This window comes from Symphalangus syndactylus, chromosome 18, assembly GCF_028878055.3.
Source record: "Symphalangus syndactylus isolate Jambi chromosome 18, NHGRI_mSymSyn1-v2.1_pri, whole genome shotgun sequence".
Lineage (NCBI taxonomy): Eukaryota > Metazoa > Chordata > Mammalia > Primates > Hylobatidae > Symphalangus > Symphalangus syndactylus.
Genome location: NC_072440.2, coordinates 37,323,488 through 37,346,356, shown reverse-complemented (window position 1 = coordinate 37,346,356; position 22,869 = coordinate 37,323,488). Strand labels below are relative to the sequence as shown.

The 22,869-nt window shown below is 36.3% G+C and overlaps 1 protein-coding gene across 4 annotated transcripts in view; it reads left to right on the top strand.

The window, feature by feature from the left end:
- Positions 1-22,869, top strand: part of KIF2A (kinesin family member 2A) — an 89,294-nt gene that overhangs the window by 45,405 nt on the left and 21,020 nt on the right. For 2 of the 4 annotated variants that reach the window (XM_055253899.2, XM_055253897.2), the window contains exons 2-16: positions 1,740-1,834; positions 2,648-2,767; positions 4,929-4,983; positions 7,762-7,827; positions 8,506-8,606; positions 10,385-10,480; positions 12,938-12,992; positions 13,386-13,548; positions 16,486-16,576; positions 16,710-16,773; positions 17,716-17,807; positions 18,444-18,586; positions 18,977-19,181; positions 20,527-20,637; positions 21,704-21,771. In XM_055253899.2, the coding sequence (XP_055109874.1) occupies positions 1,740-1,834; positions 2,648-2,767; positions 4,929-4,983; positions 7,762-7,827; positions 8,506-8,606; positions 10,385-10,480; positions 12,938-12,992; positions 13,386-13,548; positions 16,486-16,576; positions 16,710-16,773; positions 17,716-17,807; positions 18,444-18,586; positions 18,977-19,181; positions 20,527-20,637; positions 21,704-21,771 (1,525 nt within the window). Of the gene's footprint in view, positions 1-1,739; positions 1,835-2,647; positions 2,768-4,928; positions 4,984-7,761; positions 7,885-8,505; positions 8,607-10,384; positions 10,481-12,937; positions 12,993-13,385; positions 13,549-16,485; positions 16,577-16,709; positions 16,774-17,715; positions 17,808-18,443; positions 18,587-18,976; positions 19,182-20,526; positions 20,638-21,703; positions 21,772-22,869 lie in introns of all 4 variants that reach the window. The other 2 variants (XM_055253898.2, XM_055253896.2) reach the window with 1 other exon arrangement.

Sequence of the window (22,869 nt, the reverse complement as noted above, 5' to 3'; positions counted from 1 at the left end):
CTCTGTCTCAAAAGCCGAGCATGGTGGTGCATGCCTGTAATCCCAGCTGCTACTTGGGAGGCTGAGGCATGAGAATCGCTTGAGACTCTGTCTCAAAAAAAAAAAAAAAAAGAAAGAAAAAAAAGAAAAGGTAGATTGGGCACAGTGGCTCACACCTGTAATCGCAACACTTTAGCAGGCCAAGGCAGGTGGATTCCCTGAGCCCAGGAGTTTGAGACCAGCTTTGGCAACATAGTGAGACTCTGTCTCTGTTGAAAATAAAATAAAAGGCAGTGATAATAATTTCATAAACAGTAATACTTATCAAATTACTATAGTGCCCATGTTTTAACAGTATTGAATGCCTCATTATAATAACATTGTTTTCTGTACTATATATCTGTTTTTAGATATTTAAAGAGCTATAAATTATCTTAAGGTAAATTATAGATGCCCCCAAGGATTTCTATTAGGAAATGTTGAAGATGCAGATATATTGCATAGTTTCTGTCCCTACTTAACAACCAGATGGATCGGTAAGATGAAAACAGATGTAATAAATTTTTTAAAAAGTATTTTATATATGTATATATTCTGTTGGTGTGCTTCTAGGAATTTGTCCTAGGCAAATAATCCAACAAGTACATAATGACAAATATACAATAGTATTCATTGCAGTGTTTATAATAATAATAAATTGCACATAACCTAAGTGACCATCAATAGGTATTAAATAATTTATGATAAACATAATGAAATATTATGTAATAATTAAAAATAATTATTTAGCTCTATAGTTATTAACAGATAAAACCTACAGTCTACTAATAAGGGAAAATAAGTTTACCACATTATATATAATATCTTCTCTCTACAGATTGTAAGACTGGAGTAGTTAGGGAAAGTAAGGAATAGAATAGATTTGGATAGACAACATATAGAAGAGGACATTTTAAATGAGCATTTCCCAACCTTTTTGGAATCACATTTCTTAATTTTAAAATTTTATCAATTTGCATCATATATGGTAAAAAGTGGTTTTTAAGTAAAAAGTATTTTATATCAGTATAATACTTAAAACTGCTTTCTGAACCAGGCACAGTAGCTCATGCCTGTAATCCCATCACTTTGAGAGCCTGAGGTGGGTGGATCACTTGAGGCCAGGATTTCCATACCAGCCTGCGCGATATGGTAAAACCCTGTCCCTACTAAAAGTACAAAAATTAGGTGGGCGTGGTGATGCATGGCTGTAATCTCAGCTACTTAGGAGGCTGAGGCAGAAGAATCACTTGAACCCAGGAGGCAGAGGTTGCAGTGAGCCAAGATCGCATCACTGCTCTATAGCTTGGGTAACAGAGCGAGACTGTCTCAGGAAAAAAAATTTTGCTTTATAAATTTTTGTTCTTTGTTCTACAGAATCATTTTTTGGCTCATAGTAAGGACACTTTCTAATGATTAGAACTGTTTAACAGTTTAAGATTTCAGGCATTGTATGTCAGTGTGTGACCATTTATCATATATGCTGAAAATAAACTTTAGGTCTTACCTAATTTACTGATTTACTGGACTTGACAAGTAGCAAATTGATTTATGGCCCCGTGGACAAAGTTCGTTCCCTGTGCCTGAGGGTCTGTGGAAATCTCTTGTAAGGAAAAGTAGTGTCATTTTTTTTAATTTCCAAGTTATAAAATTGTATTTCACAGTGTTTAGGATGCCATAATTTGTGGCATGTTTAAGGTATATACTTTATTCCCACATAGGCCGAATACATCAAGCAATGGTAACATCTTTAAATGAAGATAATGAAAGTGTAACTGTTGAATGGATAGAAAATGGAGATACAAAAGGCAAAGAGGTAAGATCACTGAGTTAAATTTTATTCCTAGTCCTGCAATCAAGACTCTGAATGTAAAACAAAACAGAAAAGTACATAATGTTATTTAGTGCATATGTTTTTATTATTCCTTGAAAACTTTCAAATGATTAAAATTTTTCACTTAAAGGTAGATTCCTCCTACATCTCTTATGTGATTGCACATATCAATCTTAATTATTTGATAAAATATACTATTAAGTCTAGCTCACACAGTTTGAAAATGTGCTATAATATTTAATTATGTGGTTCTATTGGTCACTGTGCTGTTAGCAATTCACAGAGTCAAGACTGTAAAATGATATTTTAAGAGAGATTCTTTAAATTTGTGGACTGTAATTCTAAATCTCATTTGTAAGGCTAAGGCACTGTATTCTTTTTTTTTGTTTATGAGACAGGGTCTCACTTTGTCACCCAGGCTGGAGTGCAGTGGCATGATCACGGCTTACTGCAGCCTTGACCTCCTGGGCTCAAGTGACCCTCCCACCTGTCTCCAGAGTAGCTGGGACTACAGGTGTGCATCACCACACCTGGCTAATTTTTGTATTTTTTGTAGAGATGGGGTTTCGCCATGTTGCCTAGGCTGGTCTCAGACTCCTGGGCTCAAATGATCCGCCCACCTTGACCTCCCAAAGTGCTAAGATTACAGGCATGAGCCACTGCACCCAGCCGAGGTACTGTATTCATTAGGCTAAAGTAATTTAAGAGTTATTTACTTCATCATTTTACTTGAAAAATAAAAGGTTAATTGTCAAAATATACTCTCAAAAGACTATGTTTATGTGTTGTGAACAGATTGACCTGGAGAGCATCTTTTCACTTAACCCTGACCTTGTTCCTGATGAAGAAATTGAACCCAGTCCAGAAACACCTCCACCTCCAGCATCCTCAGCCAAAGTAAACAAAATTGTAAAGGTTAGTGATGAAAATTCAGAGTGCAGGACACTGGGAGAGAGCAGGGGGTGTAGATGTATGTGTGTTCTAGTTTGAAATTGATAGGCTTTGAAGAGTTTAAGAATTGATTAATTTGCTTTTTCTGCCATCCATATTCATGTATATACATACATATTTTCAAGGATTGAGGTTGTCTAATTCACAATTATGACAATCATTGGATAAGGTCTTAGAAATTTCTCACCTAATTAGGATTTTTCCTGAGACTAAGTTTCTCAGGAGATATAGATCAAAACCATTTGCTTGGTGTTTGTTGAATGAAGACATGTGACTTTGACAAAGGCATAATAGCTGTTTCTTAGGAATAATAACTACCAACTCTGATAGTCTTTTGAAATTCTAATTCTGCTATTTGTTTCTTAAAGAAAGATGGGAAATGATAGTGTAGTTCACTTCTATATTGACTGTCATGATATACCTTAAAACTGTGCTAAATCCTCCCTAGCAGTTTTATCTTTATAAAAATTAAAAGCACATTATTCTTACGGCTTTTAAAGATAATTCTCCTTCCTTTCTTTCAAGACCTTTCAGTATTAAATTTTTGTTTCAAAATGCAACTTTTAAAACAAAAGTATTGCAAAGTTGTTGAATCTGCAGTTCTTTGTGTTCATTTCAACAAGCATTTGTGGTTTGTTGTTGTTGTTGTTGTTTTGTTTTTTTACATTGTGCCAAATACTATGCTGGACAAAATACAAAGATGAATGATGACATGGCTTTCAGCCTGTAGGAACTTGATATCTTTCAGGGATGACATAGATAAACATTTAAATATAGTGTAATAGAAGCAATGCCGGGCGCGGTGGCTCACGCTTGTAATCCCAGCACTTTGGGAGGCCGAGGCGGGCGGATCACGAGGTCAGGAGATCGAGACCACGGTGAAACCCCGTCTCTACCAAAAATACAAAAAATTAGCCGGGCGTGGTGGCGGGCGCCTGTGGTCCCAGCTACTCGGAGAGGCTGAGGCAGGAGAATGGCGTGAACCTGGGAGGCGGAGCTTGCAGTGAGCCGAGATCGCGCCACTGCACTCCAGCCTGGGTGACAGAGCAAGACTCCGTCTCAAAAAAAAAAAAAAAAAAAAAAAAATAGAAGCAACAAAACTTTGTTTTGTAAACTATGCAGTTGAACATAAAGCATATTTTCAACTCATGAGTTTAATCATATTGAGAGTCACCACTTAGAGGTTATTAGTTACCACTTATAAATGGATTATTTTTATATTCATCTTCAAAATGAGGGATCTTCATTTTGAAATATTTTAAAATAAATATTTATTTAAAAATAAGTATTTATTTTAAATATAAATAAGTATTTTCAAAAGTATTAAAAATATTTTAAAAGTATTAAAATAAATCAGTATTTTAAAAAATTTTTTAAAAATACTGATTTATGGGCCCCACTCCCAGAGATTGTTTTATTTTACCTAAAGGGAGGCCCTGGCGTCAGTTTCCTTTTGATAGTACTCATCTGATTTGAATGTGCAGCCAAGGTTAAGACAACACATTATTTGATATCTTTTTTTGAGGTGAATAAAAGGAAGTCTTCATGAATGAATTAGAGAACCAAAAGTTTGCTGCCTTAATCTGTACAGTGTCCAAGTCTTAGAAACTCTTATGAAACCTTTTTAGGATAACTGACAATGTACATTTTATAGTATTCTGATATTTCAGTTTAACAAGGGGTTCTAAGCTGTCTAGAACTAATATTTTATAAATGACCCCCTACTATTCAGAAGTGACATTTATTACATGGTTTTAGCAGCATAGTATGATGATTAAAACACATATTATTGTGAAGCTACTTAACCTCTCTTTGTTTCAGTTTCCTCATCAATGAAATGGGAATAGCAGTAGTAATGACCTCATAGGTTGTTGTGAAGAAAGTCCTTAGATCAGTGCCTGGCTCATATTAATTCCTGAATATTTTTGGAGGGTAGGGGAAAATATATAAAGGAACTTGAATATTGATAGCATTAATAGTAATTCGTTAAGATTATAGTTTTTCTTCATTTTGTTTTATATTCTTACATGTCTGCCTACTTTTTGTTTAATTGAAAGAAGCTCAGATCATGATACATACGATGAGTAAAGACAGAAAACATAATGAACATTTTTTCCTTTCATAGAATCGACGGACTGTGGCTTCTATTAAGAATGACCCTCCTCCAAGAGATAATAGAGGTAAAGTAAAAATTTATCTCTTAATTTTGGCTATTGACTTCTTAGTATGTTCCTGACAAGGTAAATCAAAAGTAAACATTACCCTTAATGTTGGTATTTATTTAAATTTTACTTGGCTAATTTTAAAAGGTGTTTTTTTTTTTTTTTTTTGGTTTTTTGTTTTTTTTTTTGTTTTTTTTTGAGACAGGGTCTTGTTCTATTACCCAGTCTGGAGTACAGTGGCATGAACACAGCTCACTACAGTCTTGACCTCCCAGGGTCAAATGATCCTCCTGCCTCAGCCTCACATGTAGCTGGGACCACAGGCACGTGCCACCATGCCCAGCTAATTTTTTCATTTTTTTGTAGAGAGTCTTTCCATGTTGCCCGGGCTGGTCTTGAACTCCTGGGCTCAAGTGATCCTCCTGGCATGGCCTCCCAAAGTGTTGGGATTACAGGCGTGAGCCACTGTGCCCAGCCTAGTGTCTTCTTGATTTCCTAATACAATATGCCAATAATACTGAAAAATGATTTTGTCCAGGTGCGGTGGCTCAGGCCTGTAATCTCCACACTTTGGGAGGCTGAGGCGGGTGGATCATCTGAGGTCAGTAGTTCAAGACCCCCCTGGTCAACATGGTAAAACTCTGTCTCTACTAAAAATACAAAAAATTAGCCAGGCATGGTGGCGGTGCCTGTAATCCCAGCTACTTGGGAGGCTGAGGCAGGAGAATTGCTTGAATCCGGGAGGCAGAGGTTGCAGTAAGCCAAGATCGCACGACTGCACTCCAGCCTGGGCAACAGAGCGAGACTCCGTCTCCAAAAAAAAAAAAAGAAAGATTTTTAAAATGTATGGGATGATGGCTGGGAATGGTGGCTCACCCCTGAAATCCCAGCATTTTGAGAGGCCGAGGCGGGCGGATAACCTGAGGTCAGAAGCTCAAGACCAGCCTGGCCAACTGATGAAACTCCATCTCTACTAAAAATACAAAAACTAGCCAAGTGCAGTGACACATACCTGTAGTCTCAGCTACTTGGGAGGCTGAGGCAGGAGGATCGCTTGAACCCCGGAGGCGGAGGTTCAGTAAGCCGAGATTGCACCACTGCATTCCAGCTTGGGCAATAGAGTGAGACCCTGTCTCAAAAAATAAATAAATAAATAATAAAATAAAATGGATGGGATGAATATGAAATTATGAAATGCAATTTTTAATTCATCTTATTTACTAAATAATTTTGTAAATTTGAGAAGAATATTATGAGAAAGAAAGGAATGGGGAAAGAGTCAATTAGTTGGCTGAGTTCACTAGCTAAAGAAGTTGAACAGACATAAAAATTGTGTAGTTGGCCGGGCGCGGTGGCTCACGCTTGTAATCCCAGCACTTTGGGAGGCCGAGGCGGGCGGATCACGAGGTCGGGAGCTCGAGACCACGGTGAAACCCCGTCTCTACTAAAAAAAATACAAAAAAATTAGCCGGGCGTGGTGGCGGGCGCCTGTAGTCCCAGCTACTCAGAGAGGCTGAGGCAGGAGAATGGCGTGAACCCGGGAGGCGGAGCTTGCAGTGAGCCGAGATTGCGCCACTGCACTCCAGCCTGGGCGACAGAGCGAGACTCCGTCTCAAAAAAAAAAAAAAAAAAAAAAAAAAAATTGTGTAGTTAACTGAAGTCTCCCATATATTTTCAGCCAGGACATGAAAAGCATAATGAATTTATTTCTACTGTTTAGTAGTTCAGAATTGTCTTTTCTGGCAGTATTGTTTCTCTGTGTGTGGATGGTAGAATAGGATGGACAGAAGTATTAAATGAGAGATTGGAAGTAGAGGGACAGTCCTTCAGATTAAACACTGTCTTTTGAGTCTTATGTAAATTTATATTTCTTTTAAAATTTGATATTTATATTTAATTTTATATTCTTTTTTCCACTTGTATAATATCCACATTGGGAAAATCTCTGCTGAAGATTTGCATATTTGAGGAGCAAAGAGTGGGATTTGGAATATAGGGAGGGTTGAAGCTAAGTTTTTACTCTCTGTATATATTTGATTAGTGTACATTTTTAAAAATGAGAATGCATGTAAAATTTATATTTTGCCGGGTGTGGTGGCTCACGCCTTTAATCCCAGCACATTGGGATGCCGAGGTGGGTAGATCACCTGAGGTGAAGAGTTTGAGGCCAGCCTGACCAATATGGTGAAACTTTGTCTCTACTAAAATTACAAAAATGAGCCGGGTGTAGTGGCGTGCGCCTGTAGTCTCAGCTACTCAGGAGGCTAAGGCAGGAGGTCACTTGAACCCAGGAGGCGGAGGTTGCAGTGAGCCGAGATTGCACCACTGCACTCCAACCTGGGCGACAGAGCGAGACTCCATCTCAAAAAAAAAAATTATATTTTACACACATATTTTAGGAGGATTTCTTTGCAGTTTAAAGTTTTAAGACATGGAGTGGTTTATAAATATGTATATATTTTGTTTTCTTCACATATATATTTTAAAGGATTATTAAAAATCAAGCGTGGCTTTGGTTTTTATGTAAATTACTTCGATTGAATTTTGTAGCTAAAATTACGCTGGTGAAAGCTAAGTCTGCACATATTACTTTGAAAGCCTCTTTTAGCTTATGTCAGTTTATTGAACAGAATTATTATAAACTATATTATATTTTACATACATAAATAGAAAACCTGGCAACTTACTAATGTAACTTTTAAGTATCAGGTTTTGGGGGCTCTCTCTTCCTTTTACTAAGGTTAGCTTTTACTAATTTTCTATCCTGAATTTAAATTTTTTTTTTTTTACTTACAGTGGTTGGTTCAGCACGTGCACGGCCCAGTCAATTTCCTGAACAGTCTTCCTCCGCACAACAGAATGGTAGTGTTTCAGATATATCTCCAGTTCAAGCTGCAAAAAAGGAATTTGGACCCCCTTGTATGTAAATTATGTATCAAGGATTTAGTCATTTTAGGAATACATGTATTCTCTCTTGGTCATCCTTTTAAGTCCTCAAAGAGTAAACACTCTAAATACAAGTTTGATTGCAGATTTCATTTTACCACTGTGGAAAATTTGACTTCTTTTTATTAGTTTAGTCTGTTAATTGGGTTTTTACACTTGATCTTAGCCAAAAGGCCGAGAAGCGATGTTAATTGGGTTTTTAAAAATACATTTTGGAGCAAAAATTTTTTTGTGAAATTATAGCAATGTTTCAGTTTGAGTTTAAAATTCTGGGCAGATGATAATTTGTCAGATGTTACAGAAGAAGAAAGTGTTGTGCTCCTTGATTCTCTGAATTCAAAAATCTGTGTTTCTAAACCAAGAGATGACATGTATCGATATGTTTGAGTCATTTTTCCGGACTCTCATCTGTACATTGTCCTATTTTAGTTTTGGTAAAGCAGCTCATTAAGTAAAGCTCACATAGTTGTTATAGGCATGCTTTGTCACTGTGTACCTTTTATGTGTGTGTGGTGAAGTTATACATAAAAAAAATTTAATATTAGTACTCTAAAAAAGAAAACTATACTTCTACAGCTCATCTTTTCTTTTCAGCACGTAGAAAATCTAATTGTGTGAAAGAAGTAGAAAAACTGCAAGAAAAACGAGAGAAAAGGAGATTGCAACAGCAAGAACTTAGAGAAAAAAGAGCCCAGGTTCGTAACATAAACATATATTTTGTTTATGTACCAACCAGAGATTAGATTATATCAGTGAAGGCGATTGATGTGAAAAAAATAAAGGCATTTTTTGGAGAATTTTAAGAATTCCTTAAATTGATATTGAGGAATAATATAAACTCTTGTGAAAATAAGTTACCGTAACACATTTTTACTGCATTGTTCTTTTCATGTTTTATGGATATGTGTTAACGCTAAAATTTGTTCCATTAAGAAAAAGCCATTGTGTTACAGAATTCTAATGTGTATGGTATAACATTTAAGAATTTTTATTTTAAAAAGACCTAAAAATACATTGGGAAAAATATCCAGTTAAAGTGCATGATTAAACTATAAATTTTATTATTGTTTTTCTATGGTTAGTAAGTTCACATGTCTTAGTGAAAGGGGAGAAATTCCTTGGGTTTTGATTTATGTCACATATGAAGAGTGGATCTCTATTGTGTCCCCCTCAGGGTCCCTTCGGATGGTAGCAAGCCTGTTTAATAGCAGTGGGAAAATTGCATAGAGAACTGGTCTTTTACCCTTCTACAGGTCTTTACATATTAGACATTTTGTTATTATACATAACTGCACCATTGTGCTTGTATGGCATCTATTACATTTTCAGAATTACTTTTCTCTAATAAAACATCAAGATAATTTATTTTAATAGTATGTTCAAATGCCCTTAATCATGTTAAACTACCAGTTCAGATGTTGTGTTGTGGAATTCTGGACCTAGTATTATATCCAACCTGAATGAATCAGCTTTTATCTGAAAGTGACCTGAAAATGACCAGTTGGGTTTTGAAATGAATTATAAAACATTATCTACTAATACTCAGCATAGATGCCACCTGGTGTTTCCTGTGGGTACTTCATAATACTTACACATCTCTCTGTGACCTCTTAATTCTCACTTCACAGTCTGCTTCTTAGTTGACATAGGTGGTATTATTTCCTAGAAGAAGGTTAATTGAAAGTAAGCTTCAGTAACAGTTTGTAATTTAGTTGCATTCAAAACAAATCTGAATATGATGTATAAAAAATGCGACATGTTAGAATGATTAATAATTTATTGTTAAGGCTAGGAGAGGCTGTTGACCATTGCTATTTGTATCTTAATCTGAATTTTCTGTTTTGAAGCCAAATAAGTTGTAGTTGGCATTCAAAAATTTGAATTTTAAAGTTTTTTTTAAATGATCTTGGCTTCTGATTCCTTTAAGTTCTATGTTCTGTTGATTTGGGGCAGTTTTGTCATTACTTAGTATTTTTTAGAGGGTCAGCAAAAATAGAAAATGAAGACAAATGAATCTATATTTATACTTTGCTGAAACACTGGATTAAATTAGAAGATGAATCTGATTAAATGAATTTTCCTAGAATTTCAGCTTTTCTAGAGTTATTTGCCAGTGGTTAACATGAGCATTATTTCTCTGTTGCTCCATTTTAATAGGATAATTAAGGTATATGTATAACAGATGGATTTTTGAAATAGGTAAACGGTAACTTCAGTGAAGAGTCTTTAATTTGGAGTTAGCAGAATGCATACAGACTAAGAGAATTGTGTTTGTAAAACACAATTTTACAAACACAAAGTGGTTCAGAGCTTATTATGAAACCACAACTATTAAATTATATAATATCGTCAGTTTGAGTTTAGGCTTGGTTATGACAAATGGCACAACTTAATTTTAATTGTCAAACCAAATATAAATGCAACAAATACATTATTATATTTATAATGGTGAATTCTCTCTGTCTTCTAATAGGACGTTGATGCTACAAACCCAAATTATGAAATTATGTGTATGATCAGAGACTTTAGAGGAAGTTTGGATTATAGACCATTAACAACAGCAGATCCTGTAAGATTCTTTGTAAACCATTATTCTGGAACTTTTTATGCTTCAAATAAAAACATGTGTTTGACACTTGCTAAATTCATATTGTGTTCAGCTATGTAGTTTTTCCTTTCCTTATGGGTGCTCATTCCCCATATTTTAAGAAAAAAATCAAGAAATTATCCACATTAATGCTCATTTTCCATAATTTGGTATATGAGATATGCTCCCTATAGAGATGTCCTTCTCAAAGCAAAACCTCCCTGTCTTTCGAAGGGCAAAGCAACACTTAAAGGAGTGATAGCAGTAAGACTCACTTTCCTTTCTGACTGTGAGTTATACTTTGATCTCAGTTCCAAGCTTATCTTTGTCTTGGGCGGTAGATCCCACCATCATTTCTAATTTACTGTTGGTAATTTGTTAGTTTTAAATGTTACTCTGGCTTTTAACAATAAGTGATGGTTGTTGAGGGCTGCAGTGGACTAGAAATCTAGAACTGGAAAAGATCCTCTGCTCTTATTACTCAACTCCTTTGCTGTTGATGAATGAGAATTCATTGGATAGGGAGTGCCCTTTTTTTTTTTTTTTTTTTTTTTGAGACGGAGTCTTGCTCCATCGCCCAGGCTGGAGTGCAGTGGTGTGATCTCTGCCTCCCAGTTCAAGCGATTCTCCTGTCTCAGCCTCCCAAGTAGCTGGGACTACAGGTGCCTGCCACCACGCCTGGCTAATTTTTGTATTTTTAGTAGAAACGGGGTTTCACCTTTTTGGTCAGGCTGGTCTCGAACTCCTGACCTCAGGTGATCCACCTGCCTTGGCCTCCCAAAATGGGAGGCCTGTAATCACGCCTGGGATTACAGGCGTGAGCCACCGCGCCCAGCCAGGAATGCTTTTATAACTAATTTGTACTTATAAAAAATAATCCATCTGACATAGCATATACAGAATGTGTTAGTTACAAAAAAGACATTTGTGTTAGATAGATGTATTATATAGAATTGAATAGAATAGTTGATAATACTTGTATCCCACATATTTTAGGCCTTGCTATTCCTTCATGTGTTTCACTTACTGCATTGGAGCTCACCCTTTAGGACAGGAGTTGGCAAACATTTTCTACAAGGGTCTTTGGCTTTGGAGCTATATGGTCTTTGTCACAACTACTGAACTCTGTCATTGTATTGTAAAAGCAGCCGTAGACAATACATAAATGATGGGTATGACATTTGTTTCATCAATGTGTGTCAGTAAAATTTTGCAGAAGCAGGTAGTAGCTAAATTAGGCCCATAGGCCATACTGTGCTAATCCTTGTTTTATGTTAATTATTATTAAAATGAGGCATGTATTGGGAACAAAATTTTTATAAAAAATACCTATGCATAAGAATTGGCATATTTATAAAATAGTTCAAATTATTTGGCTCAGTAATCATCTGAGAATCCTGTTTCTTGCCAGTAGTTATCTTTGCTTGCAACTTTCCCTATCATCAACCTATGAACATATGTCACTTAGTAGAATAGAAATGTTAAACTTTTGTTGTCTGTAGCATATCTTGAAGTGGATAATACAGCTTTTTTTTTTTTTTTGAGACAGAGTCTTCTCTGTTGCCCAGGCTGTTGCCCAGGCTGAAGTGGAGTGGCAGGATCTCGGCTCACTGCAACCTCCACCTCTGGGGTTCAGGCAATTCTCGTGCCTCAGCCACCTGAGTAGCTGGAATTACAGGCATGCACCACCATGCCCAGCTAGTTTTTATATTTTTAGTAGAAACAGAGTTTTACCATGTTGGCCAGGCTGATATTGAACTCCTGACCTCAAGTGATCCACCCACCTTAGCCTCCCAAAGTGCTAGGATTACCCACTGTGCCTGGCATCACAGCTTCTTTTTTTTTTTTTTTGGTCCAGAGATGGAGTCTCACTGTTGCCCACGCTGGTGGGTAGCGGCATAATCTCGGCCCACTGCAACCTCCACCTCCTAGGTTCAAGTGATTCTCCCACGTCAGACTCCCAAGTAGCTGGGACTACAGGCATGCACCACCACTCCCAGCTAATTTTTCTATTTTTAGTAGCGATGGGGTTTCTCCATGTTGGCCAGGCTAGTCTCAAACTCCTGACCTCAGGTGATCTGCCCACCTTAGCCTCCCAAAGTGCTGGGATTATAGGAATGAACCACCATGCCCGGCCTCCTCACAGCTTCTTAATGTGAACTTAATGCTACTAACAATAGCAGTAGCCTCTACAGAATTATTTTCTAAGGTGATGATTTTCCAAATAACAAGCAAGTTTCCACTACACTCAGAATTTTAGAAGTAGTTATATCTGACAGCCATTAAAATTTGTACAAAGCTAATTTGTTTTTTAAGCTTACCTATCATTTATGCTATGTATAAATTTCTAAAACCCCTGGAGGAAATATTACATAATTTATGTTTTAGTGTTTTACATGACACTGATAATCACTAAAATAAAATATTTTTTATTTCTAGATTGATGAACATAGGATATGTGTGTGTGTAAGAAAACGACCACTCAATAAAAAAGGTATGGCACTTAATGAGCTCTAATAAAAGATTGATTTTATCTTATTTGTAATGTATTTTTATAATAGCAAATCAAATTGGTTTGGAAAAAATGTAAATCATTTCCTTTGATTTGTATGTAACCATTATGCAGATTTCTATGGCTAAATGGCTAAACTTGTCATTTGTTATTGCACGGAATCATTGCCATTCCGAGTCTTGCTTCACAGAAATCTTGATTTTGTTTTTACTTTGCTGTTGAAATATTTTGTCTTAGTGCGTTGTGTATTTATGGGATATTATCTTTATATGTACAGAACTTACTACTTGTGTCTTAGTTCTTACTAAAAATAATTTTGTACATGAACTCATGCTGTGAAAATTATTGGGCATTGATTTTCATTTATTCTTTTAGAAACTCAAATGAAAGATCTTGATGTAATCACAATTCCTAGTAAAGATGTTGTGATGGTACATGAACCAAAACAAAAAGTAGATTTAACAAGGTACCTAGAAAACCAAACATTTCGTTTTGATTATGCCTTTGATGACTCAGCTCCTAATGAAATGGTTTACAGGTAGGTAAATTCATTTTAAATCAGAATTTTGTTCTTATGCCATGTGGTCATCAGCACCTTGAAATTTACATTGATTGTGGGATATTTCTTAAGAGGTGCAATATGCTATTTTATTCTGAGTTTAAACAAAGAGAATATAATAAATGCTATAATGAATATTAACACTTGTTCTCTGTAATGCTCCCCAAAATCAGTGTCCATTGCTATTTGCTAATTAGCTTATTACACATATATATACATATATATGTATATCACACAAACCATGTATATGGATAAGAAATTTCTGGAAAATGTTAACATACCTCTAGGAATAGGATATGATGAGAAGAGGACTTTTAATTTTTACCTTTTAATCTCTGCACTAATAAAGAAACTTGAAATGTTTGTTTGAGGCATGGTCTTGCTCTGTTGCCCAGGCTGGAGTACAGTGGCACGATCACAGCTCACTGCAGCCTCAACCTCCCAGGCTCAGGTGATCCTTCCATCTCAGCCTCCTGAGTAGCTGGGACCACAGGCATGCACCACACCCAGCTAATTTTTGTACTTTTTGTAGAGTTGAGGTTTCGCCATGTTGCCCAGGCTAACCTCAGACTGCTGAGCTCAAGTTATCTGCCCGCCTTGGCCTCCCAAAGTGCTGGGATTACAGGCATGAGCCACTGTTATGCCTCGCCAAAATACCTGTTATCAGTAAATTATTAATTTGTCTAAATCTGTGTTTAGTATGTATTATCACTTCAGGCGAAAAAGTTCTGTACTTGTATTTAAATTTGTCATCTTTAAGCTTGGAGATAGTTTTAGTACATGAGATTCTTGTATGTTTTCTGTATTCAACTTATAAATAATTCAAACTTATCTGTGTTATACATTAGTATGTCAAATTTTTATGCCAGATTTAGATTTTCATACATAAGTTTGCAAACATTCATTTCTAATAATTATAACATCAGTTTTAGCAGTATTGTTATTTTGGTTTATTTAGGAATATTACTGTCTTTGTAATTGCTTGAATGCTATATCTGATTGCCCTTTTTCATAAAAATGCCTAGAAAGGAGAAAATTAGAGTTAATGAGACTAAGAATTGAAGGTGTTACAAAGGAAATACTTTTGAGACCAACTCCTTTTGTCTTCACCAAGTGTACTGGGTAGTCAGTTGTAAAAAAAAAAAAAAAAAGGATCAAATTAAAGAACATATGAATACTAGATAGAGATATTTGTGAAGAATATGTTTAAAGGGGAATCATAATTGTTAATTGTAGAATTTTTTTTAGCTTTCTGAAGAGTCCACTCTTCCTTTTCATTCCCTCTTTCTACTCCTGCCTCATAAAATATAAGTTTGACTTTTATAATAGTTTTAAGAAATTATTACAAATATAGGCATGTTTCTGTGTGTATGATTTAGTAAACATTATCTTTTTACCCTGTATTTATGTTTCCTAACTTTATCAGTATTTATCCTTCTCCTCTATCTCTTATACTTAACTATTATGGATTGAGGAGTTACATGTTTTTTTGTGGGTAGGGTTGGGAGGTGGAGGTTTGATCTAGCTACTTAGCAGGCTCATCCCTAGTTCTGGTTGACCAGAACTTTTTCCTGCTCCTTTTGGTCTGTACTTTCTTCAGTTTTGCCTTTTACAAAACAAAACAAAGACAGCAGTTATATAAAATGTTCTACTTGTAGATCTATTTTCCATCTTTTTTTTTTCTTTTTTTTGAGGCTGAGTTTTGCTCTTGTCACCCAGGCTAGAGTGCAGTGGCGTGATCTCGGCTCACTGCAACCTCCGCCTCCCAGTTCAAGGGATTCTCCTGCCTCAGCCTCCTGAGTAGCTGGGATTACAGGCATGTGCTACCATGCTCAGCTAATTTTGTATTTTTAGTAGAGACGGGGTTTCACCATGTTGGTCAGGCTGGTCTCGAACTCCTGACCTCAAGTGATCCACCCACCTCAGCCTCCCAAAGTGTTGGGATTACAGGCATGAGCCACCACGCCTGGCCTCCATCATACTTTTTAGTTTACTGCTCAGGAGAAATGTACTTCTTACACCTTCCCACCTTTTTATTTTAACTCTAGCAGTGGGTTATACCAATACATTTGAAATATAATTCAAGGCCGGGTGCGGTGGCTCATGCCTGTAATCCCAGCACTTTGGGAGGCCAAGGCGGGCAGATCGCCTGAGGTCAGGAGTTTGAGACCAGCCTGACCAATGTGGTGAAACCACGTCTCTACTAAAAATACAAAAATTAGCCGGGCGTGGTCGCAGGTGCCTGTAATCCCAGCTACTCGGGAGGTTGCGGCAGGAGAATCACTTGAACCCGAGAGGCGGAGGTTGCAGTGAGATCATGCCATTTGCACTCCAGCCTAGGGGACAAAAGCGAGACTTCGTCTCAAAAAAAAAAGAAGTATAATTCAAACCATAATATTTAAGTATCCTTTTCCTAAATTGAGACTGTCAACTTATTAATAGAATTCATTGTCCTATAAGCACAATTTATGTTCTTTTCGCCCAAGTATAAATTACTTGTCTAAATTCAAGGTAATCATCATTTTTCTATTTATTTAAATGGTCTAAAGATAATATTTTTGCAGTTTTTTTCCTCTATTTTTAAAATTGAGATTACCACTCTTGTTTATTCTGTTTCTGTTGAAGTTATAATACTTTTTGTTTGTTTTTATTGCATATGCCTTATTGTGACCATTATTTCTTATGGAAATATTGCTTGAAATTATGCTTTAAGTAGCTTTAAGTAATTTTAGCATATGATATTTAAAATCCTTAAATCAACTCTTCGATATTATTATTTAAAATTTTTAACAAAGATTTGTGTAGAATCTTGCTATTAAGTTTTATTTATTAATAAAATACTTTGTATTACTCAGCATTACTTTTATTCATCAAAATATTGGTGACACATTCTGACTGATGCATTTTATTTTTAAGGTTTACTGCTAGACCACTAGTGGAAACTATATTTGAAAGGGGAATGGCTACATGCTTTGCTTATGGGCAGACTGGAAGTGGAAAAACTCATGTAAGTAATTTATTAAGGTTACATTCTGGTATGAAGCTACAGTTTCTTTTTCTTACAGCTTAATTCTGCAACCTAAATTCTTAAGAGTTATTCCTGAGTAATGTCTGTTCTTTATTTTCTTTCTAAAATACAGACTATGGGTGGTGACTTTTCAGGAAAGAACCAAGATTGTTCTAAAGGAATTTATGCATTAGCAGGTAACTGTCCTTTTTCCATATAATTTGGAATATTCTTCTGCGGTATTATTCAGGTAACTTTGAAATAAGGCTTTAAAATATTGTTCAGCAACTATAATGCTATATTGACTGTCTATTATGTCAATTATAGGTTATTAGATTGCTTGAAAAGAACTATAAGATTATATATTCACAAGATTTTTTTTTTTTTTTCTTAAGAAGAAAAGAACTGTAGGCTGGGCATGGTGGTTCACGCCTGTAATCCCTGCACTTTGGGAGGCCAAGGTGGGTGGAGCACTTGAGGTCAGGAGCTCGAGACCAGCCTGGCCAACATGGTGAAACCCCATCTCTACTAAAAATACAAAAAAAAACTTAGCCAGGCGTGGTGGCGGGCGCCTGTAATCCCAGCTACTTGGGAGGCTGAGGCAGAAGAATCGTTTGATTGTTTGAACCCAGGAAGCAGAGGTTGCAGTGAGCCAAGATCATGCCACTACACTTCAGCCTGGGCAGCAGACCAAGACCCTATCTCAAAAAAAAAAAAAAAAAAAAAAAAGAACTGTAAGATTGATTTTGAGGGGGCAGAAATCTTGATTATATTTGTCAGTGTATTCTAGCACATTGTTGGAGATTAGTCTCAATTGTTGAATTTCTGAACTGTAAAAAGCTACTAGCTATGGTATGAGAATAACCTCATTATGACCACCTGTAATTTTATGCTATTTATAAATATAAATATTAATATATAAAAATAAAAGTAGCACCCTTTTATGGAATATGAAAGAATAGCTTCTATTAATACTACTTTTTGTAAAATTAATATTCACTTTATTTCTCATTTTTATTACTGATACTGTTATCCTAGGTAAAGATTAATTAACTGATTCCTCTAGAAATAGAAAATTTGAGTTGCTTTTTAAAAATATTTGTTGGATCTCAATTTTCTGTATATGAAATTTTTGACAGCTCGAGATGTCTTTTTAATGCTAAAGAAGCCAAACTATAAGAAGCTAGAACTTCAAGTATATGCAACCTTCTTTGAAATTTATAGTGGAAAGGTAAGTGGGAACTTTTTTAATTTTAATTTTTTTAAATATATATATAACATAACATTTGCCATTTTAACCATTTTTAAGTTCAGTGGTATTAAATACATTCACATTGTTGTGCAGCGTTTACCACCATAATTTATGTGTATTTAGAACTTGTATATTAGAATTTATGTTATGAGATTTTTTTAAAAAGTCCTTTGAAACTTTTCAACTTCAATGTTGAGAATTCTTATTCTAATTATTATTTTAATCTTTGAAATAATTCTTAAACTCTGGGTGACTCATTTTTATAGAACTGATATTTTAATTGCCACAGGATCTCACTCTGTCACCCATGCTGGAGTGCAGTGGTATGATCACAGCTAACTGTAGCTTCAAGCTCCTGAGCTCAAGTGAGCTTCCCGCCTCAGCTTTCCTAGTAGCTGCGACTATAGGCATGCACCACCATCCCCAGCTAATTTTTTTTATTTTTAGCAGAGACAAGGTCTCACTGTGTTGCCCAGGCTGGTTTTGAACTCCTGAGCTCAAGCCATCCTCCTGTCTCAGCCTCCCAAAATGCTGGGATTACAGGCGTGAGCCATTGTGCCTAGCCTGTTTTTTACTTTAAAGCTAGTTTTCTAATTTGAATATGGTTTTTCATAGGTGTTTGACTTGCTAAACAGGAAAACAAAATTAAGAGTTCTAGAAGATGGAAAACAGCAGGTTCAAGTGGTGGGATTACAGGAACGGGAGGTCAAATGTGTTGAAGATGTACTGAAACTCATTGACATAGGCAACAGTTGCAGGTAAATCTCATTTTGATTAAGAAAGGAAACTTCAGTTTTAGAAACTTTGGGTATAGCATAACAAAATGAGGATGTTATCTATCAATACATCTTGGAAGTAAAAATCATTGTTCATAAAAACTTGTGTTACATGTAAATGTGAGTGACAATTATTATATTGATACTACATTATAATTCTAATACATTACAAATATATTAGAAGTATGCCAGATTAAATTGTATGAATCTGGTTCTATTTAAGTGTTATAACTCAGTGTCTCATCTGTATTTAAAAGATGAAAACTAGCTAAATCGGTGTTTGTTGTTGCCATTGTTTTAAATGAAAATAATGTGGTTTGAACATGTAAATTGAAGTTTTTATGTATCAAGATGTCCTTAATCACATTGTAGAACATCCGGTCAAACATCTGCAAATGCACATTCATCTCGGAGCCATGCAGTGTTTCAGATTATTCTTAGAAGGAAAGGAAAACTACATGGCAAATTTTCTCTCATTGATTTGGCTGGAAATGAAAGAGGAGCTGATACTTCCAGTGCGGACAGGCAAACTAGGCTTGAAGGTGCTGAAATTAATAAAAGCCTTTTAGCACTCAAGGTAAATAAAATGTATTTTATCATGAAAGGTCTTTTACTTTTGACTTTAATTTTCTTTACTCAGTTGCAAAATAATAGTACTTGTTTTACCTAATAAAAAGAGGTTTTCAAAATTCAAATGCTTACAATTTATAGTGTGATTTTATTATACCCAGATTTTTTCCTTGCACATATTCTTTATTCTTTTTAGATGGGATAAAGGATATGTGAGTTAGTAGGTCAGTTCTGGGGCTCCATAGGTAGACTCCAGAGGGTTTTTTTTTTTTTTTTTGAGACTGAGTCTTGCTCTGTTGCCCAGGCTGGAGTGCAGTGGCACAATCTCGGCTCACTGCAACCTCCACCTCCTGGGTTCAAGCCATTCTCCTGCCTCAGCCTCTCCAGGAGCTGGGATTATAGGCACGCACCACCACACCCAGCTAATTTTTGTATTTTTAGTAGATACGGGGTTTCACCGCGTTGGCTAGGCTGGTCTCGAACTTCTGACCTCGTGATCTACCCACCTCAGCCTTCCGAAGTGCTGGGATTATAGGCGTGAGCCACCGTGCCCGGCCCAGAGGGTCTTAATTAGTCATATTTTCTAGGAGGAGGGCAACAAACCACTGAATTGAGCTAAGAAACAGTTTCTCAGAAAAACGTGGAATGGCTTTCAAAATGTTAGGCCAGGTTATTACATCTTTTCCTTGAGTAGAAAAGCAAAGGTTGGAAAGACTAAAATAAGGCATTCTGTGTTTTTTTCTTTTGGAGTGCTATGTTAAGAAATTAACTTTTTACAGTTATCCTACTGCCTGTCACTTTCAAACACTAGTCATAGTTTCCAGAAATATCTCTTGGAAGAATAAAGTAGGTTTTTTTGCTGTCATTTTTTATTTTCTTGAAAGCATTTATGGGAACATCTACACTATGCTTTAAAACTGTTGGCCAGGCGCAGTGGCTCACGTCTGTAATCCCAGCACTTTGGGAGGTCGAGGCGGGTGGATCCCCTGAGGTCAGGAGTTCGATACCAGCCTGGCCAACATGGTGAAACCCCATCTCTACTAAAAATAAAACACAGCCAGTCGTGGTAGCAGGCGCCTGTAATCCCAGCTACTTGGGAAGCTGGGGTAGGAGAATCGCCTGAAGCCTGGAGACAAAGGTTGTAGTGAGCCAAGATTGCACCACCACACTCCAGCCTGGGTGACAGAGTGAGACTTTGTCTCAAAAAAAAAAATAAAACTGTTAGTAGAATTTTCACAACTGATCAGACCTTAAATGTTAAAGTTGTCGTAAGAGACCTTTTAAAATATGTTAATTAAGATTACCCTTTATAAGAAAGACTAATCTGTGAGACTTGTTTTCTTAATTTTCAGGAGTGCATCAGAGCCTTAGGTAGAAATAAACCTCATACTCCTTTCCGTGCAAGTAAACTCACTCAGGTGTTAAGAGATTCTTTCATAGGTGAAAACTCTCGTACCTGCATGGTAAGTTTATGTTTATTTTTTGTTTGTTTTGTTTTAATCCTGAAGGAATAACTACACAATATTTATGGAAAATGTATTTGTTAGTGACAATTATTTGAATCCTTCTATTTTGAGTGATATGGTGATATTTAAGATGTGGTCCATGCCACTCTGATAGAGAGGATTATATTGCAGTTATATAATTCCAGCATCTAGGTATTCTTGGGGGCTGGTGTTTCTTGATTTTCTTTTTCTTTTTCATTTCCTGTTTTGCTTTCTCTTTCTCTCTTTCCTTCTTTTTGAGTATAGGTCACACTTTTCTTTATGGTCATATGTTTGGTAATTTGGGGTTATATCATGTGCGTTATGAATGAACATAGAGACTGGATTCTGTTATGTTCTTCTGAAGGTTATTGGTTTTTTGTATAGCAGAAATTTAACTAAACTTACTCCAAACTCTAATCTCCCCTGGGCAACAACTGGAATTGAAAGCTTTGTTTAGTCCTTTCAGATTTAGCTATGTTGCTTATAGTTTGCCTTGTATATGTCTAGGTCTGGAATCAGCTAGGGATTTGGGCAGTTTATATATAAAAGTTTGTCCCAGAAGGGAGAGTACCACACTCTCTGTAGCACTTTCCCTTCTGGGACAAACTTCACTTTTCCAGCTGCTATGAGCTCCACTCCCAAACTATATCCTTTCATTTCTTAACCAGAGAGACTGTAAGTTTTCAGTCAAGTTTTAGTTGCCCTGTGTGACAGCAGCAGAGCTTGCCCTCTGTCAAAAAGCTGTTTAAAAAAAAAAAGTCAGGTGGAGTGGGGGTCAGTCAGTACTATTCCCTTCCAGGTATTAACCTCCTCCATTTCAGCTGGAGTTTGATTGTTTTCTGGTGCCTTCAGAGTTTGTATTTTAACTAGACTTTATCTGATTATAGATATGATAACAAATAATCTTGGAGTTGAGATATCGTTAATGTCTTTATTTTTAAATAACCATGGATAGATTAGACCTAAATGAGCTGTATGTCAGTATTATTGTCTTGATCATTTATAACATTTTCTTTACCTTTGCATTTTTTTTTTCCTGTAGATTGCCACAATCTCTCCAGGAATGGCATCCTGTGAAAATACTCTTAATACGTTAAGATATGCAAATAGGTATGAGAGATAGTTCTCCATTTTGAAATTTGAGGGGAGTACAGCAGTACATAGTATAATTTAATATCTGCCTGATGCGGTGGCTCACGCCTGTAATCCCAGCACTTTGGGAGCCCCAGGCAGGCGGATCACGAGGTCAGGAGATCAAGACCATCCTGGCTAACACCGTGAAACCCCATCTCTACTAAAAATACAAAAAATTAGCCAGGCGTGGTGGCGGATGCCTGTAGTCCCAGCTACTCGGGAGGCTGAGGCAGGAGAATGGCCTGAACCTGGGAGGCGGAGTTTACAGTGAGCCGAGATCGCACCACTGCACTCCAGCCTGGGAGACAGAGCCAGACTCTGTCTCAAAAAAAAAAAAAAAAAAAAAAAAAATTAATATCTGATAGGGTAAATCTTACTACATTGTTCTTTCAATTTTCAAGAAAAAAATGTTTTTCATATTATTACTTAAGATGATACTATAGAATCATTTTGTCAAATTCTAAAAGTAAATGGAAATGGGTAATTTGGGAAGGGATTGATAACTTTAGTAAAGTTGGTCTTTTTATCCTAGAACAAGGTTTCCATTTCACTGTTCTATTTCCTAATATTTTACTGCATTTAAATCATGCAAATTCTTCTTATTACATTAAGACTCTGAAGTAAATGAATGTCAGGGGCCAGTTTGTATTTCTTGAATTGTTTTGGTATATGTTGCAGATTATTCCTGATAATATTAAATGCTATATATAGGGAATCTAGGATTTGAGTAAGAAGTGATAGCACAGTTCTTTCTGGTGTTTTTTTTTGTTTTGTTTTTGTTTTTGGTTTTTTTTTTTAGACGGAGTCTCATTCTGTCACTCAGGCTGGAGTGCAGTGGTGTGATCTCAGCTCACTGCAACCTCTACTTCCTGGGTTCAAGCGATTTTCCTGCCTCAGCCCCCTGGGTAGCTGGGACCATCATACCCGGCTAATTTTTGTATTTTTAGTAGAGGCAGTGTTTCACTATGTTGGCTAGGCTGGTCTCGAACTCCTGACCTCAGGTGATCCACCCGCCTCAGCCTCCCAAAGTGCTAGGATTACAGGCATGAGCCACCCCGCCTGGCACTTTCTGGT